Raw genomic sequence first — 19,237 nt, forward strand, 5'->3', positions numbered from 1 at the left:
CCTCCCCTCAAGATTGGAATGGAAGTACATTATTTTAATATAATTATATTAGTATTATATTCGTAAGGTTAATGTATAATTTAAACTTAACTGCTCGTGTACCTCTAACTGTTGGTCGTGCTACTGGATTAACCTTTCAACGTCTTTTAAGGCTATGACTAGAAATAAGGTGAGGGTCTCTTTGATCTGCCGCTTAATGTAACTGTGAACCTCTGGATAATTAAGACGTTAGTAAAATAAATTTATATTATAATTTTCTTATCTAAATCTTATTGTCCAATAATAACCTCCAAGTGCCGTTTTGTAGATAATTTAAAACTCAGGGAATGTTTTTAGCGCGTGAGGGAATGTTTGGACTTAAAAGTTATTGGCGATTTGAATTTAAAAAAAGAAAAAAACGAAAGGAAAACGTTTATTTCCTGAATGTTATTATATAATTTGAATGAAACGGAGGGAAAAAGCCCAAAAGATTGCACAAGCTTCCTTGGCCAGATCTACCAGCATCTGGCATTGTCGCTATCCGATCAGGTGGGTGTTCCAAAATCTGCAGCCCTCATCCATCTGCATTGCCTGATTAGCTAACCAATCTGCTACTTGATTTGCTTCTGGGTAAACCCTCTTGAAAATTACTCAAGGTCTAATTAACAAACTCAAACACGAAGAAAGAACATTGCGAAACCCCGAGAATTAGTAGCTTGCTTCGCAATGTTTGAGAATCTGTTTGCCCTTCAACCTGTCTTTCTCCCATATCCCATGCAATCAAGAGAGACCATGTCAACTCACATTCTCTAGCCTTACAAATAATAAAACCTGTACGTAAATCCACAACCTGGAATTGATGGTTAAAGATACTCTCGTTTCTCTTCTTCCATAAACACCAGATTGTATTTGCAAAAAGTATGTTCCATTGACAGCCTGGGTTTCCCACTCTAGAAGTTTTAAGATTTATGACTAACCAAGGAATTAATGACTGATTATAAAACCCATTAATAAGTTGAATTTGAGTTAAATTTTTTTTGTTTGATTTAGAAGTTAAATTTCGTTCTAATGAGAAATTTACAAGTATTATGGCAAATGACGAATTTTAAACACCATATTTTCCCATATTTTTATGATGTCAAATAGAAAATTTATATAGATAATTGAGAATCAATCAAAACCAAAATGGTTGAGAAATTTCAGTGATAAGTGGATTTGCAACTCTCATTGCGTGACTTCTCTAATTGATTTGATACATTAGCCCTACAGGTATTTCATAATTTAAAATAGAAAGAGACATGTTAAATAATGAAGTCATTCCAGACGAAAATAAAAAACAAAAGCTAGCACGAACTTAAAAATAAACTATATAATTACATTATATATCAATTCATTGTACACCATCAATCAATTATCGATATATATCAATTCATTGTACACCATCAATCAATTATCGATAACCGACACAATTTATCATTTTATAACCGCAGCACAGTTAGGCTTGACCCGTGGTGTAAAAAGTATTCATTTTGCATATAGTTATAATTGTATATAAGGATAATAAATCTAGATCAGAACCTCCTCTTTCAATGTTAGAAAAAAATAGAAAAATCATTTTACTCAAAACAATTAGAAGCATACCAATCATAATCTTTTTTTTTTTTTTCCTGGAAAGAAGCACACCAATCATAATTTTCAATTTATAAGATGATTAATTACATGCCTTATTTAAGCATATCAGTCCCTCCCTTCTACAAGTTAGATTAGTCCTCCTTTCATTTTTATCTGTCCTTTAATATTTTTACATGATATTTAATAAAACAAGATCACCGAAACTATATATGAAAATTATCAGATTTGATTAAGAGAGAAAAAAAAAAAAAAAAAAGAGAAGTGATAAGAGAAATTTCTAAAATTATAAATGATAACTAATATTTCTTAGAATAAAGATAAAATTAAAAAAAATTAATTAATAATACTCTTCTCAAAACAATGGACAATGTCAAACAAATTAACTTTTAATAAAAAAATAAAAAGTCAATTTACTCTAAATTTGTGAACAATATATAATTTGCCTAAAAAATTAATGTTTTTTGCACAATTTCTTCTCTGCAGCTACACCAACAGAAAATCAATTTTTTTTTAAAAAGGTAAAATTTAAATACTTTTAACTAAGAAAAATATTTCAAAATTATAAAATTAGAAAATCAATATTTGATTATATTGAAGAATATTATTTAAATTAAATGAGTTAAATCAAATATTTTATTATTTTTTTGATTATACTTGATATAAATCAAATATTATCTTTTCCAAAACTTGACTTTTTAGTTTTTCTTTATACAAACTTTGGAGATAAATTGCACTCCCTCCGTCCAAAAACAGTAATCTCCTTTCTATTTGTACACATATTAAGAAAATTATTTTGGTTAAAATATAAATTTATTCATATAACTTTCCTATTATACTCATCTTAAATAATACATAAGCAATTATTATATTAAAATAATAAATAAGAATTGATCCGGATTATTAAAAATAAAATACAATTTAATAAAAATATAATATACAATTTAAAAATTAATTATAATGAAAAAAAGGAAAAATAGACTATATTTTAACATAAATTACAAAAGAAAAATAAGACTATCTTTTTAGAACGGAAAAAGTATAAAAAATTAATTTGAGTAAATTGTATGTTGCTTCAAAATTCATCATGTTTCTTTAATGAATGAATGACTAATAAAAATGAAATACAAAAAGTTCTTTTAAAAAATTTATAATCTAGAATAAAAATAAAATCAATTTAAGTGTTTAAATAGAAAGCCTACAAATTGATTGAGACAGAGATTCTACAGATATTTTAAAAATTAATTGAACAATATAAACTTAATCAAAAATTAATTTTAAATCAAATACATACTTATAAATGCTTAACTTATTTTAAGTAATTGTTTCACTTATAAACTAAACCAAACAGTGTCTTTTTTTTTTTTTTTTGAGAAAAAACAGTTTATAAAACTATGTACCTTACTGAAAATATAAAAGAAGTTGAACTGTTTTTCTAAAAGAAAATTTCTCAATCTAAATTGCACGCAGCCACTCGAAATATTTTTTTGGGAAAAGATGAAGCATCTATCAAACAAACAAAACTCCACAACCAACATTATATAAACAAATGAAAATAGAAAAAGAAAAAAAATATAACTTACGACAATATACACCCTTTCCCCTCTTCCTATAAGATTTGTGAGTGACATCAAAACCTATGAACTCAACTCAAAAGCTGTGATCCATGTACCTGAATATCAAGGCAACAAAGGACCAGCAAACTATTTACAGAAATTTCCTTTGCCAAAAGGGGCATATACAAATGAAATTCAAAATGAAAATAATAATTAGATAACACCCATCCCACTCTCTCTCTTGCCTTTCCTTTTTTTTTTTTCCCCAATCTAATAGTTTTTTTTTTTCCTAAAAAAAAAAGAAAAAAAACCTGAACCAAGAATGTCAAAACCACGAACCAAGTCACTGAACCATCATTGCACCTGGAGTTGGAAAAACGAATCATAGCTTAAGCTACTGAAAAAACATCCAGATACAAATATAAAAAACAGAGATAACTGGTTGACATCGCCCAAAACAATAAAAAATGGCCTGATCTAGCACTCTACTGAAACTATTAATTGTACCCTGTGGTTTTAATCGGATAAAAAATATTTTTAAAAATTTGTGTTCTCTATATGTCTCTCCTTTCTATTCCACCTTTTATCCCTGACATCCTCAAAGAACAACAGTCCACCCCGAATCCACTGCCATTAATGTCACAGCCCATGATTTCCGAAGAAAAATAGATAACGGAGCTGAGAACAAGGAAGGTGATAGGTGATCTGAAACAATGCACTTAAAAGATTTGGGAAGGATGAGGTTTTGTAATAGAGGTAGGTGGAGGGGAGCGAAGAGAGAAGAGGGGAAAGTAATGGAAGAGTAAAAATTTTTTAAAATATCATGTAGATTTAACAATAACACAATCTTATTTCAATTTTGTATGTCACAGTTGCACTTAAACTTTTGAACTGAAGTATGGTAGTCTATTTTTCAAAAGTAGGGAATAATGGCAACAACACGTAAAGTTAGCCAAAAGAGATATTATGACCTTCGATTATCCTTGATCAGTTCAGTTGTTAATCAAGTATCTTGTTGTCTTTGATAAAACATGTCCTCAGTTACCAGAATACTTGAGCAACTTCACTAGCAATTAGTAAAAACAATCAGGATCTTACTTCAGAGACACATGTCAGATGACTCGGCTTCCAAAGGGTTCTGAAAACGGGAAGAGAGGGAGAGAGGGGGGGAGAGAAATAGATTCCAGTTAATTAAGAGTCAAGACTTACCTATATCCCCAATGCAAAGAGTAAACAAAAACATTGTACAGGCAATGGGCCCTGAGCATGATATCATCATTTGAACATCAAAAAATCGTGTTATGACTGGCTACGGCATCTTCAAAGCTTGTTTCAACTGTGAAAATGCTGCAGGATGCATTCTGCTAATAGCTGAATGAAAAGATTCACCGTGAAGGGCAGCGCATGTCTGAAGATTGTCTCTCACAGACTTCTCTAGTGATAACTGGTAGATAGGGTCTGAAAATTTTATCTGAGCAGGAAAAAACCATCAGCAAAGTAACTATTCAACTTTTTAGACCACAAATTCCTGAAGGGAAAGGGGGCTGCCTAGATTTAAGCTCTCAGCCCCTTGCACCGAAGTTGACTCTTGACCATTCCCAATGAAAATGTATTAACCGTGCTTTCTAATTAAAAATTTAGAACTGATGGTTCACCTGTCTTTTTCTGATTTCTTTGCTTGGAACAATGCCCTCACCATGAGACAAGCTGGAGGTCATGTTATCACCACTGTCATCCATTATGAAAAATATGCAATGTTATCTCTTAACTGCATAAGCATAAAATCAAACATATCAAGCTAAGATTCATAAATGATGTAACCTGGACTCCTCCTCAGTAAAATCACCATTTCCACCCAAAATGACGCTTGTACATACACTGCACGAAATAAATAATCATCATCAAGAGTTAAGGAAAACCTTTTAAATTATGGCACAAACAAGATCGAACTCACACCTAAGGATCTGATCCAATTTATCAAGCACTTGAGGTAGCCTCAAAGTCAAAATTATTGAAAGGGCTAAACCAAATATCTTTCTCTGGTGGGAAGATACATTATCTACCTGTATAAAAATATTAAAGGGCAAGAGTGAGACTCATAAACCATAATCACTACAAGAAGAATGCCTAGGAAAATATATATAAATTGTAAATAGAGATGACAGATACAAGAATTAATGCGTACAAGGTCTGTCTACAATCAGATCTGTCAAAGACTATCTTCTTTTATAATGGATACAAAATTGGGCATTAGAATAATGCATGTAGTTAAAATGAGAAAAAAAATGAAGGTAAAAACTCAAATAATCATAGAAAGTATTCTTCAAGAATTCCTGATCCACTGACCTTGTCAAGCCATATGTCAACTAAACATAGGAGTATATTCTCTTCAATTGGAGCACCTGCTTGCTGGAGGAGCAATTGAAGTGATGGATCTGCTGTCAATTGGCCAAGGTAGTTGGTATTCATTACCAAAATCCTAGCTAGGATTGCAGCAGAAGCAGCTTTGACAGCTGACTTGGAAGGATCAAGGTCATCTCCTCCACTCAAACATATTACAATTAATTTCTAGCGGAGGACATGAAGTGCAGTTAAAATACATATAAAAAGCATCATAAGGCGCATTTGCTTTTATTTTTAATTCCTCAAGAATCTCAGAACACAAAGAACTGCACTTACTAGCAAGGTACTACTGATCAATGGGGGCACTTCAACTGGAAAGCACTGCAAAACAGCAAAGTCATGGATCAGGTAATGTTTTAAGTCAAACAAACAAGAAACCTTTTCTTTGATTCATAGCAGTGAACTTCAATGATATTCATCATGCACTTAGAGGCTTAAGACTACTTAAGATCTTCTCCATTTTGTGGCTACTTATGGAGAAATGGAAATAAAATAACAAAAACTTCAATTATGCATGCTTTCAGCACAAGGGCCTTCAGAAGGATTATATGGATGACAGGCTCTTGGAGGTATGATTGAGACATGGAACCTTAAAAAGTAAATAAAAAATTCAACATTCAAAAATGATTTCTCAATATTTCGATTGCAATTGGAAGCAAATTTACATTTGCTCCCCAAACTATACAATTAACATTATTGGAGAATCAAAAAAAAAAAAAAAAAAAAAAAAAAAATACTACTCTTATAAGTACCTATCAATTAAATTTTCTTCCAAGATTTTGGTGCAGTAATTGAATTTTAGTATGTTGCGAAACATAACAAAAGTTAACAATCTGTAGCAATACCCAGCCCAGATTCTGTCTCCAGTTTACCTGGAAACCCAAGCAGACATTCCAAGTCAATTCTCCTTTTCGTATCCCCTTTTAATTTTATTCTCAATTTTCACATTTCTGCCTGCATTCCAATGACAGCCCCAGAAAAATACTCCTCCTCTTCTCCATTTGTTGTTTGTTTTGGTTTGTAAGAGTTTAAACCAGTTTGAAGGCCAGGACGAGTATGAACCCTATTCATGACTTATTAATACATTTTCTTATTTTCCTTCTTTTTTTGTAAAGTTCAACTATTTAATAATCAAACACTGAAATTTCTTATTCAAAAAAAAAAAAAAAAAAAAAACAAGAAATTTCAATATTCATCCTTCCCACCCCCTCGAACCCCACCAAACCAATAGGAGAAAAATGATACATGGTACTTCTTTTCAAGACTGGAACATAATTGATGATTGATATGGTCAGAAGATATTTCTTGGTCATTTGGCTCTTTCCAATCTTTAGTTTGTCTCAAAGGTTAAATGACAACCAATTTACCTGTCATTCTCAGACTTCAGAAACAATTAAAGGAAGATATAAAGAGAAGGTAGTTGACAATGAAGGGAAACTGGGGAAGAAAAGTATAGAGCAAGGAGAGAGCAGAGAGATAGAATGTGACTATCCAATGGGCCAAAATATATGACCTTCTGACCATATTGCAACTGTGAACTTGGGTGATTTAATATGCAGACTGAAACTAATAAATGCATTGAATGAGTAATAAATTTGTCAACTGTGGATGGAATTTACTATGCATTGGAAGTTTACTTGGGAGTTTCAGACTTTTTTTTTTAAGTTAATACTAATACTAGGAAATTTGAAATGTAAGTACCTGTATTAATATATCAATGACAGGAAGTGTTGAAATCAGGCCTCTATCATTGACATTTCCAACAATCAGATCAAGCAGTTTAGCTACAGTGGAGGCATGCATACTTAGAAACTCAGTTCCGCCCAAAAGTATGTAACTCTCAATTATATTGACAGCAACCTGCAATTTTCAATATAAACAAAATTGAGAAAATGATGGCTGAAAAAAAGAAAGCGGAAAGGTTCAGAAGAACACAATACAAAACCTAAAAGCCACATAGGAATGATAAGATTGTCGTTTCACCGAATTAAACTGAGACAGTAGTGCTAGATATAGATGCAAATAAGCAGAGAACAAAATATTCTTGACCTAAAAATAAAGGAACACAGTGCTGCAAATATAAGGGATTATATGGTCTTTCATTCAACGAGGCTGACCTGCAAGTGATCAAAATTTCTTTCCATGATTTCCACCAGACATGGGAAGTATGATAGTAGCTGAGGCACCATTGCAGGAGCATGTGAGAGCGTGGCTTCCCATAACTTCATAATAATGCAAACCATGCTTGTTATTAGTTGACCAAACATCAATATTAACAAGGTATCAAAACGGTATGAGTAAGCAAACCAGCATGCTATCCTCTAGAAGATTGAGTTCATCTGGGCTATTTATATCAATTCCTCTTTGCAGAATAGGCAATAGCACATTATAACAACTGGGTGACTGATAACCAAGTGCAACCACAAAGTTCCGCAGAGCAATGAGAAGCTGAATCTGCAGAAGACTCTCGCCAGAAGATTCCTCCCAGACCTTGCAAGGCATAAAATAATTAATGGCACTGAAAGGCCAATCTATGGTAAAGCAACATAAGACTATTATGGAGAAATGCTAGACAAGTAGCTCAGCCACTTAATTCCATACAGAGACAGGATTTCTCCTGAACAAGTTTGCTCAATAAGTCAAGAAATGACCCCCGCTCAATAGAAACCTGATGCATGTCGAGTAATGGAAATCAACAAGCTCATGGTGATCATGAAGGGATGGACTTAAAAGACGATCCAAGGCTAATTAATCTGATCCAAACATGTGGGCCCTGATTCTTTTACTTAGTTCTATGTTTTAATTGGCATAACAGTTTTATGTTTTAATTTAATTAGCATAAATTAGGCCTATTTAAATTGGACTTTATGTTTTATTTAGTTTTTAAGGTTTCTTAGCTTATAAATATTTAGTTTTCAGTATTGTGCGATATATAATAGATACAAATATCAGTTTATGTGTTTTATGCAATCAAATTCAAGAGAGGCGAGTTCTTTTTGGATCCTCATTTAACTTGTTTTCGAACTTATCAAAAATAATTAATCTTTGTGGCGTTCATTTTCCACCTTGATATTTTTGGTTCATACTTCTAGTTGAGTATTGGGTCAGGATCCGCAATTTCATCCAGGAAGAAATTCTAATTTGGGAATTAGGATTTATATATCAAATCTAACTTTGCGGTTTCAAGACGCAATTCTTGAGGTTTCGCATCATTTGGTATCAAAGCCGTAGCTCAAATCAGGTTCTATCTATCTTTATTTTGCTTATTTTTTTATTTTCATTTGATTCCATTTGATTTTGTGTGCTTCCATTTGGTTCAGTTTGCTTCTGTATGCTTCTATTTGTTTCCGTTTGCTTTCGTTTTGTTTCTTTTCATTTTGCGTTTACATGCTTGTTTTCATGTTAAATCATCTTATTCTTGTTCTTTTGTTGAACCAAAAATAGTTGTTGCCATACTTTTTGTTTTCGTTTGATTCTATTTGTTTCAGTTCTTGTCCATTTATCATCATGTTTAACAAAGGTAGTGATGAAAAGAAGCAAGAAGAATTTTCCATTCTTCAAGCAATACAACAACAATTTGAGGCACATGAACATGATGTTTGAAAAGATAAGAGATAAAATGGGAAGACAAATGCACCTGTTGATAACTTGCAAAGTAAGCAACCAAGGCATGTTCCTCATGCTTATGGAAATAATGATGAAGAGCATAAGGTGAGGATATTCCACTCTACGTACTCAATAAGTAGCAATAAGATTGGTAGAGTTATTATTGATTATCAGCTGTGTCAATTTAGCTTCTACTTGGTAGAAAAACTAGCGTTATCTACTACCATACACCCTCATCCATACAAGCTTCAATGGCTAAACGAAGGTAGTGACGTAGCGGTGACTCACAAGTCTTTGTTTCATTTTTAATAGGAAGGTACAAAGATGAGATATTATGTGATGTGGCTCCAATGAGTTCTAGTCACTTGCTTTCAGGAAGACCATGGCATGTTAACTGCTAACCATGATAAACTTAAAGAACTTGTTCTTTAACGAGGGATGAAAGAAAAATAGCCTCAGTACCTCTTGATTCAAAATCAGTACAAGCTAATAACCTTTGTTGGAGAAAAGAAAAGGGAAAAGTAGAGTCATTCTTAACTGATTCCAACCTACCTTGATTTAGCAGTAGAAGAGAAAGTGGAAAAGATGCAACTAGTTGAAGAGCATTCTATTGTAGCTAAGGTAGAATTAAAAAAGGAACCACTTTCTATTGAAAGGATTGCACATCAAGTCGATTCTATACTTGAAAAGAAGCTGCATAGCACTTTTGTGCAACCAATAAAACATGATCCTTGTAAATTTACTGATAACTGTGATTGTATTTACCTTGATTTTGTTGTAATATATAGCAGGTACTCAAAAGCGCAAAAATTAGATGCATACTTCGATAAGATGAAGGTTTTGGAACTAAAAAGAGAGCATTTCTATTGGCTAGGAGAGATGATTCTATATTTTTTTCAATATAATCCTACACAAGATGATGAATTGAAGAACTTTCCATTTGATCCAAGAGTATGGATTGATCTAGTTGCACTTGAAGGAAGGTATACGTAACCATACCTATGGAGCAATAAAAATTCGGATTTGAGGACAAATCCTTTTTAAGAAAGCGAGTATGTTGTGTATCGAGTAATGCAAATCAACAAGCTCATGGTGATTATGAAGAGATGGACTTAAAAGGTGATCCAAGGCTAATTAATATGATCTAAACATGTGGGTCTTGAGTCTTTTTACTTAGTTTTATGTTTTAATTAACATAGTTGAGCCTATCCAAATTGGCTATATGTTTTATTTAGTTTTTAGGATTTCTTAGTGTACAAATACTTAGTTTTTAATATTGTAAGATGGACATCGAGATACAAATTTCAATTTATGCGTTTTATGCAATCGAATTCAAGAGAGGCGAACTCTCTTTGGTTCTTCATTGATTTAGTTTCGAACTTATCAAAGATAGTTAATCTTTATGGTATTTATTCTTCACCTTGATATCTTTAGTTCATACTTCTAGTTGAGTATTAGGTTAGGATCCACAATTTTATCCAAGAAGAAATTCCTAATTTGGAAATTAGGGTTCCTAATTTAGGATTTTAAGGTTTATATATCAAATCTGATTTTGGGGTGTCAATGACGCAATTCTTGGGGTTTCGCATCAAAACCATTCTTCGATGATGGTATACCCTTGCCAACATACACAGGCATATGTGAAAGCATTATGCCTAAAATGAAATGAAACAAGGACAACATAACAATCATAATTTCTATACCTTTTGAAAAAATTCCACCAATTTGTTCACAAATGGAATGACTTCTCTGACATGTCCAATAAGAACAGAGATTAAATTCAGAACCTGAACCTGATATTCAATTAAGGGAAAATGAGGAACAACAGTTACTTTATCAAGAGTATGTCAAATTGTAGAAAACCAAGATGTAGATTGAGATAAACGATAGTTCAAAAGTATGTTTTGATAGCCACCCAAGCTGATGTTTGTGAAGATGTTGAACTTAATAATTCCTAGATGTTTAACAGGACAAGAGCATCATTAAGGAGCAAATCGCTATTTTCTGTATGACAAAATTTTAGGAGCTCTTGCACATCTTTATGACAAATTTTCCAGAAATAAATAACCCCAATCTTTTTTTTTTTTTAAATTGCCCAAAAACTGCATCCTATTTACAAAAACAAACTTTTTTAAAAAATTGGAGATAAGTGTTGAAATTCATTACCTGCATTTCAGTTTAAGATATTTATAGAAGTACAACGTGTAAACTAAACCACTTAGAAGTTAGAAGAGCAAAGGAACTATGGTTATTGATCATAAAAGAGAGTCAAACCTCGCACTGAACATCAACCAGAAACATGATCTATCTTACCTTAGAATCAAACTCCTGAACCTCCTCAATCAACTTAAAACATGAATCCCAACAAATGGGAAGAAGATCCCCAAATTCTTTATCTGCGAAGTTTGCATCTTCAATATGTGAACACAAAGATCGACAAGCTGCCAACTAGAGCAATTAATGCACTTTAGTTAAACAACATGCAAAATTTTCCATCTTAGGCATAGAGCAGTTAGAAAATTTTATGAATTTGAAGTGAGAAAGAAAGAAACCAGGAGATATGACAAAGCTAAGAGAGTTGAACATAATCAGGTACTGCTCCAGTTAGACAAAGAAAGGCGGCGTTGGGCAGGACCATACTATTCATGTCTAACAGAGCAGTGCTGTAGGCATATACAATACTCTCTAAATAAGGTGAATGCATAAGCATACCTTCACAGACAGGTCTTTGTCTTGTAGCAGTCTGATCAATCCACAGTAAACTGGTCTTTTAATGTCATCTTTAATCTGCAGCAAATCAAAGATACATTACTATATTTAAACCACATACATCTCCATGTCAAGTTATTAAAACATGGGATATTATTAACAGAAGTTTTTAAAACATAATAAGCAAAACATAAATGTCAAGTTTTAATAAAGTAAATTTAATGGACACCATTTTCTTTTCAGTGGCATAAAACCACCAGGCTCCGTTAATTAGGGAAAATGCCATATCAGTCAAATTCCAACAACTTTTAGTGACAGTCATGTCATAAATCATCATACCACGGAGAAACATCCACACCACACGACACATGACATGCATATTAACAGTGATGACCAAAATTAGATGTTACATAAACCATGTCTAGAAAAAGGAAAATTTGTAAATAGTTAGAGCTTTGTATCATGGAACTCAGAAAATGCTGGTACCTCAGAAACCCATTGTCCCAGTATTAATGCAACTTTCCGATGGATGATACGCATATTTGCATGATCATTTGATAGTTCAAGAGATAAAGCACCATTGAACCTGCAACAATCATTTCAAAGAAGATCATGTCATTATAATCCAAGAAACATAACACCAGAAAGGCTAAATTTTGTTGCAGAATTGCTAACTAAGCAACTAATGGAATCGTAGCATCTATCCATAGACAAGTTTGAAATTGGCAAACATAAGAAGACAGTGACCTAATAATTGTCCTTACATTTTTTTCGTGAAGTGTAATATCTTTTCCTATTAAATTCGTTAAACCTGAAAAGTATTTCCCAAACAATAGTGAGGAAGAAACAAAGTTATTGAGATCAAACAGCAGTTTTTCCAACTGTACAGCCATCCACCGAACTCCTTTTTGCATAAGTCAAATATCCTTTCTTTCTTTTTCTTTTTTTTTCTCCCACTCCACTCACTCTCTTTGCATTTGCATGAAAGATGTAGCAAATACTACAAGCGTATTGGGCAATCAATTATCCTCAAAGAAGGCATTTTTCATTCATAAGTTTCTGGATTCAGCATATGACCAAACATGTGTAGTCCAGCAGAAAAATCATTCTTACACAAAAGAGGACAAATGTCAATATTTGCATTTCACTTTCTGCTAAGGGACAGAGTACAGGATGCTAGTCCGATAGGTCAAAGTGACAAATTCTGTCGCAAACAATTGCCTTTATGCGGAAGGAATCAATTACACTAAACTACCATTGCCAGATCTATGGACTAAATAGAACTTGCAATAAGGAGAATGGGCATACCAATCTTTGAAGCTTAAGTAGTTCGAAAGCTCATAGTAGACATATGCAGCAGCACCATAAGCAGCATCTTTCAGAAGCAATCCAGGAGTGATCTCAGTAACTGATGATGGGCAACCATTCATTGCTTCTTGAAGTATGCACACCACGACAGGACCCAACAGCTAAAAGTAATTATCAAGGACAAATGGGATTTTAAGCATTGGTTATATCTGCAAAAGTAATTAAAATTCCACAAAGTGCAATTCCACCTACTTGGCTATGGTTTTCAAACAATACAATGTATAAGGCTTCAGCACAAGGCCTCAGTTTTTCAGTCCACTGAACCACATCCTGCTCATGATGAAAAGATTCAGGGTTCTGATACCATTCCTCCAAATCACTTGCTGTTAGAACAAAATACCTGTCAAAACATCAAAAACATTTTTACTTGAATTTATTTTTTTATTTATTGAAATTTTTAAAGTGATCTTAATTACAATTTTAGCTGCATAACAGCAAGGAAGACCAACATAAGAAAGTACATAAATTATCCACCTGTAGTTCCTAAGTGATTAGAAGTGAAAATCATTAGACAAAGTCACTTGGCACCAGCCACCATGTTTTCAGCATAAATCAGGGAATTTGACTTGTGCAACAATTAAATATAAATAAATAAAGACAAAGACTTTACTATTGACATCATAACCACGCTAATTTATCTGAGTTGTGATACATTGACGCTGATGATTGTTGCCAATCTCATTACCAATGAACATCTGGAAGCAACTAGGACAGGGATACAGAAAAAACTAATATCTAAATACACATGCAAACAAACACAACTAAATGCAGAAAAATATTTGAGTGTGCCTTCCAATAGCCTTGAAGTTTTCAATTGATGATGTTGTTAAAGTAAATGGTGAAAGTACAAGGCAGTTAGTGTTACACGTCATATGCGTTCTGACCCCCTAGTAATCGACCGAAGGGGTAGAAAAAGAACAGAGTTCCTTCAAGAAAGTTAAACCATATATTTGTTATTGATGGTTTATGATGTTTGAAGCAAAGACTTTTGATCAAAATAGAGCACCCACCAATAATGCAACAGCTAGATGAATGGTTTTCATTATCAATCTAATAACCCTTCTACTTGTAAGATTGAAATTCACAAGGCAATTGGATATCCTCACCAAATCAGACAAAAGTGGGATAAAGTCAGGACGTAAAACAATGAAGAGTTGGCTATAGGTAATTAATGGAGTGAAACATAGGTCAGAGTGCTGTTACCTTCTTATTAACACGTTACATAGGAGTATTATGCGTTCACTCGGGAGAAGTGAAGTCAGGACACCGCCGACAGCACTTGAAATATTTTTTTTCATCTGCTCTACTGAAATCGCATTTTCATCCATTACCCGACCAGTAAGAACTGGCTTATATTCCTTACATTCAAGCACACACTTTACCATTACCATACATTGAATCAAGAACTGCTCAAATGATAATAAATCAGGCTCAGGATCCACTATCTTGTTTAAACAGAAATCCACAACAGGTGGAAGGACAGACTTATCACCAAAAGAATAAGGATGCCTGCCCTGAATTGTGACTAAAACCTTCATCAATTTTGTACATGCCCTCTTTATGAAGTCCAAAAATTTAGGTTGTCCCTTCCGAAAAGATGAATCTGCGAATATCCAAGAAACAAGTCATAACACTAAACATGCAACTTGAAAAGAAATACAGAATGTAGGAGCCAGAGCATCACCCTCAACTCCCCTCTACATTAAACATATGAAGACCAACATTAAATACACGAAGACCAGACAGTTGAAAATAAAAGGTCCACATGACAAGCTCTCTCCAAAATTAAAATGGAAAGATGATGTTTTAGGAACCAAAAGTGTAAATATCATATCAAAATTACAAAAGAACTAGATTGAGTTGGGGGAAGCCTATTTCTGTGTTACCCATGTAAACTCAAGCAAAAATAGGAGAAAGAGAGCTGATTGTGTTCAAAAAATAACATTTATGAATGACATAAAGCAAATAAAATCTACTTCATTATTGCTCTGTAATGTTACTTCTGCATTCTGTATTTCATTAAGCAATTATTAACTTATCAATGCTAGTTTTAGTTTGTGAAATTCTCAGTTACACAAATGATTATCAACAACTGAAATTACAACCACTTCTTTCAAAAAAATGCAGAAGCTATGGACTGCTGCCTAATTCTTCCCATGCATATGTATGTAAAAAGCAATGACAGCAGAAGCACAAGATTGTCATCTCACAATATGGAAGCAATGATTGAATGGCATTCAATAAAACAGGAGAAACCTCCTTCACTGGTCGGACCTCCTGAAAAATATAAAAAGGTGAAAAATTTTTAGACCAAACACTTATTTTTCACGTTTTAACAATAAAAACGGAACCAAGCTCTTAAATCATACAAGAGATAGAGAGAGAATACTAAAAATATACCTGTACACATTTAGCATCACTTTGGAACCCAGATACTATCAACTGGCGTATTATCTTTAAACACAATAACCATCTCTCACTTGTAAGATAAAGCTCATCATGATGCTGCTCTAGAGCATTTGTATTATAGTTTTGAGCAAGCAATGAAAAACCATGTAATATGGTCTGTACATCACTCTGCCATAGGTGCCAGCAATAATCAAAGAAGTGGGACGATATCTGCCATTATAAGAATTTGTGAATGCATCATCTTTCTATATGATTCAACACCACAGAACAACAATATCAAAAAAATGCTCATCAGTTATACCTCTGCAAAATTCCTTTGGTCTGCAGTCAGACGCTTAGTGGACAATTCCTTCAAGGTTCGGAAGAGAATCATGAAAATCCTGTGGGAAGTAAGAACATCTGCTGACTGAAGCTGGTGTGCTAAGGCTGAAAAGAGCTCTGGCCTAAATAAGTCAAGGAGGTAAATGCAGATAGTGAGTCTAATGAGGGAATCATTTAGTTTAGTTGAAAACAGAGAGGAAAGATAAATATCACTAGGGAAGCACAAAACCTAAACAAAAAAAAAAAAAACTAATAAACCATCAAAGTTAGTGGCTAGAGTTGGCATTATTTGCAAGAACATTCCACATTTGTTTGTGAATTTGTCTTTCCAATGATACCTTAATCATTCTTTGCCTGCAACAGCATATTTCTCCCTTCCCCCCATCTAAAAATCAAATACAGAAAAAAAGGAAAAAAGGAATCCTCAACAGAGCTTCTCCATCTTATTTGTTATCCAGCAAACTCATTTTCCTCAATCATTTATGCTCAGTAATGCTTTTTTCACCACAAAGTTTAAAGAGTCAGTTTTGATTAGCTCAAGCACAAGCAGTAACTGTATTAACTTATTGTAAGTGTTAAAACTAGATAAAAGGAGCAATCAGTGATAATCAAGTTGTTATAGTTGTTCCACATCTTTCAGAGGCCATTTTTAAAGATGAAGCCAATGCACCATGATTTTGCATGAAGCAGGTATTCCGATATTTCCAACTACCTAGTCCAATTGAAAAGAAAAGAAACTCATTGATAAATAGAGCATTGATGATAATAACACATTACCATTCCACAACTTGCACATCGTACTTGAAAGATGAAGCCAATAAAAAACATTTTGGAACACCATATTCAATTAAATCTAGCATGTTTACACCCCAAACAAAGATCATAATGGTTTATCCAAACTCATGCAACTGCTAGCAGACATGCCAGAATGATTCGAACAGTGAATTATTGTTGATAATTATGCAGTTTCTCTTAAAATTATTATCAATCTTGATTACCTTGCACTAGAATTTTCAATGATTTTTCATGGTATTAAACTAAACTAGAAAATGCCCTTTCCTTAATTGAACAATTGCTCCTGCATCCTTCTCTATTACATCATTTTCTTTCTCTCCTCAATGGATATGATTTATAAATGAAAATTCAAAGCCAGCCAAAAGAAGGAAACCTAATATAATCCTAATGTACAACAATGGATATTTTCAAGGTAAGTAGATTTTTTATCACCATAATATAGAATGCAGAAAGGAAGTATTTAAATTCTTTTAGAGAACGCACTCAAAATTTGTAAAGCACAAGGTAAAATCATAGTCTCATACAGAATCATCCAAGCGAAGAGGCTACACTATCTCCATTCTGTTATTAATTGATCCATTTAATTTACAATTTAATGTTACATATCAGGCATTTGCATAGAATATACACAATAATTCAGTAGACTTTCGTGAGATAAATATTGTTTGGAACTTGCAAAATTGATCATGATCATATTTGGGAGTTAATAACCTGAAGTGGAATTTGCTAGGGTATGAAGTATAGACAAAGCACCAAAAACCCACGATACAACATAGAATATACACAATAATACAGTAGATTGTTAGATTTCTCTTAATTTGCAATACAATTGGCCCACAAAAGAATGAAGAAACTCAAAGATCCTAATCTCAAGTTGTCATCACAGAGAATCTTCCAAAAGCATAACATCACGCGGGCTTTTGGGTCCCATGTGCTTCCAAAAATTTTACTAAAACATAATCAGTTGTGCTAGCAGCATCTTATACTTTTTTAGCCTTTAAACACATAAATTGAAAGAACTGTTTTGAAAAGAATAGCTCTCAGAAAAAAGTGCAAAGATAGAAAAATGAGAAGAGTACCATTCTTTGGGATAATCAAAGCGAGCAATCTTTGAAATGAGCACAGCCAACATTACAGCTATCTGGTAAAACACAATCACAGATAAGCACATCTAGTTAGCTAAACCAACTCCCAGAAATGAATAAATTACAAGGAATATCAAGTGATATACAAAAATAAACTACAGCTTTCTACACTTTGATATGCACCGCAGAGAAAAGTCAAAAAAGAAACTTAGAAAAATTAAAAACTGCTAACAATATGCTACCAACGCCTAGCAATGGGAATTAAAGAAGAAAAAAAAAATTTGAGAAGTTTTGCTTAACACCTTATCATTCTCTTCTCTCAAATGCGATAACAGTTTTTGCCTCAAGTAATTTTTCTCCTCACTGCTTATTCCCCTGAACAAAAAGCAAAGTTACGGTACATACATTAACAATATCACCAATTCAAGTAAATAAATAATCCAAAGAAAAATGCAGTTTTCTGATCAAATGAGCCTGATAGAATACGAGCTTGCAAATAACTTCACCAATAAGAAAACAAATTACAAGAACAGTAAACACTGTCTTACGAGGAATCGCGCCTATTCCTCCAATACCGATTGATACTATTTTTGAAATACACAGAAGCCAACAATCGAACATCCACTTGAGATGCTAAATCCTTTGCAGTTATCACTTCCTGCAAACATCAAATTTTACTTTAACACACAATAGACAGATTCCTCACAAATCAACACATGCACATGAACGCACGTAAAGTAAATAAATAATTAAATTCACAGGCATTACATGAAAACGAAACTAATAATAAATTCACAGGCATTATATGAAAACGAAACTAAAACCCTAGACATTAGAGAATCAAAGAGAGTACCATAAGGCAAGAACAGAAACCAGGCCTACTCTCCGACTGAGAGAGAGCCGTTTCCGCCGGTTTCCGCACGCTCTCGTCGCCGCTCATTGAATTAGCCAGCAACGAGTATATCGCTGGCAAATCAGAAGCTGAAAACGCCATCGGGGACCTCAAAAGTTGCTCTCTCACTTTAACTGTTACTATCAATCAGTGAATCGGATCGAAGAATCTGTCACTCCTAATGGAAATGATTAAGACAATAGAGTGCGTGTGAGATAGAGGTTTTTACATTAACTTTGAGTTTATTATAACAGTGATTCTGTACTGATGAGAAAAATTTAGTGCACAAGCTTCGATGAACGATTGTCCAGATTTCGCTTCTTCTTCTTCTCCTAGTGTAGCTCTGAACACAAAACGGCACGAATAAATGGAAGCGAGAGCTGTGAAAAGCAAAGAGGGTGGTCGCTGTTCTGTTTGGCCGCAAAATTATATTATACTTCTTTGCAATTAAGAAATAGAATAGTGATTGTGTGCGGACGAGTCTA

At 33.4% G+C, this 19,237-nt stretch overlaps 1 protein-coding gene across 6 annotated transcripts; it reads right to left on the minus strand.

Moving 5' to 3' along the window:
• Nucleotides 1-3,115: 3,115 nt before the first annotated feature.
• LOC149498504 (ARM repeat superfamily protein) lies at nt 3,116-19,237 on the minus strand. Of its 6 annotated transcripts, none has more exons than XR_016319543.1 (25): nt 18,714-19,237; nt 18,409-18,518; nt 18,163-18,235; nt 17,855-17,916; nt 15,961-16,102; nt 15,651-15,869; nt 15,461-15,527; nt 14,454-14,853; nt 13,443-13,590; nt 13,191-13,351; nt 12,369-12,468; nt 11,886-11,960; nt 11,487-11,621; nt 10,877-10,966; nt 7,875-8,057; nt 7,685-7,789; nt 7,269-7,427; nt 5,844-5,888; nt 5,511-5,732; nt 5,121-5,227; nt 4,986-5,042; nt 4,820-4,892; nt 4,374-4,635; nt 4,136-4,225; nt 3,116-3,527 (listed from the first exon to the last, which is right to left on the minus strand). XR_016319543.1 is itself a non-coding variant. In XM_089717831.1 (23 exons), the coding sequence occupies exons 1-23, from the start codon at nt 18,852-18,854 to the stop codon at nt 4,474-4,476; spliced, it is 3,036 nt and encodes a 1,011-aa protein (XP_089573957.1). In that variant the 5' UTR covers nt 18,855-19,236; the 3' UTR covers nt 3,116-4,473. The 6 variants fall into 6 exon arrangements, 1 of the variants encoding a protein (XP_089573957.1); XR_016319542.1 differs by having other exon boundaries at nt 4,136-4,230; XR_016319541.1 differs by having other exon boundaries at nt 3,116-4,225.

Source organism: Jatropha curcas, chromosome 2 (assembly GCF_041381405.1).
Source record: "Jatropha curcas cultivar XTBG-Jc1 chromosome 2, XTBG_Jcur_1.0, whole genome shotgun sequence".
Classification (NCBI taxonomy): Eukaryota; Viridiplantae; Streptophyta; class Magnoliopsida; order Malpighiales; family Euphorbiaceae; genus Jatropha; species Jatropha curcas.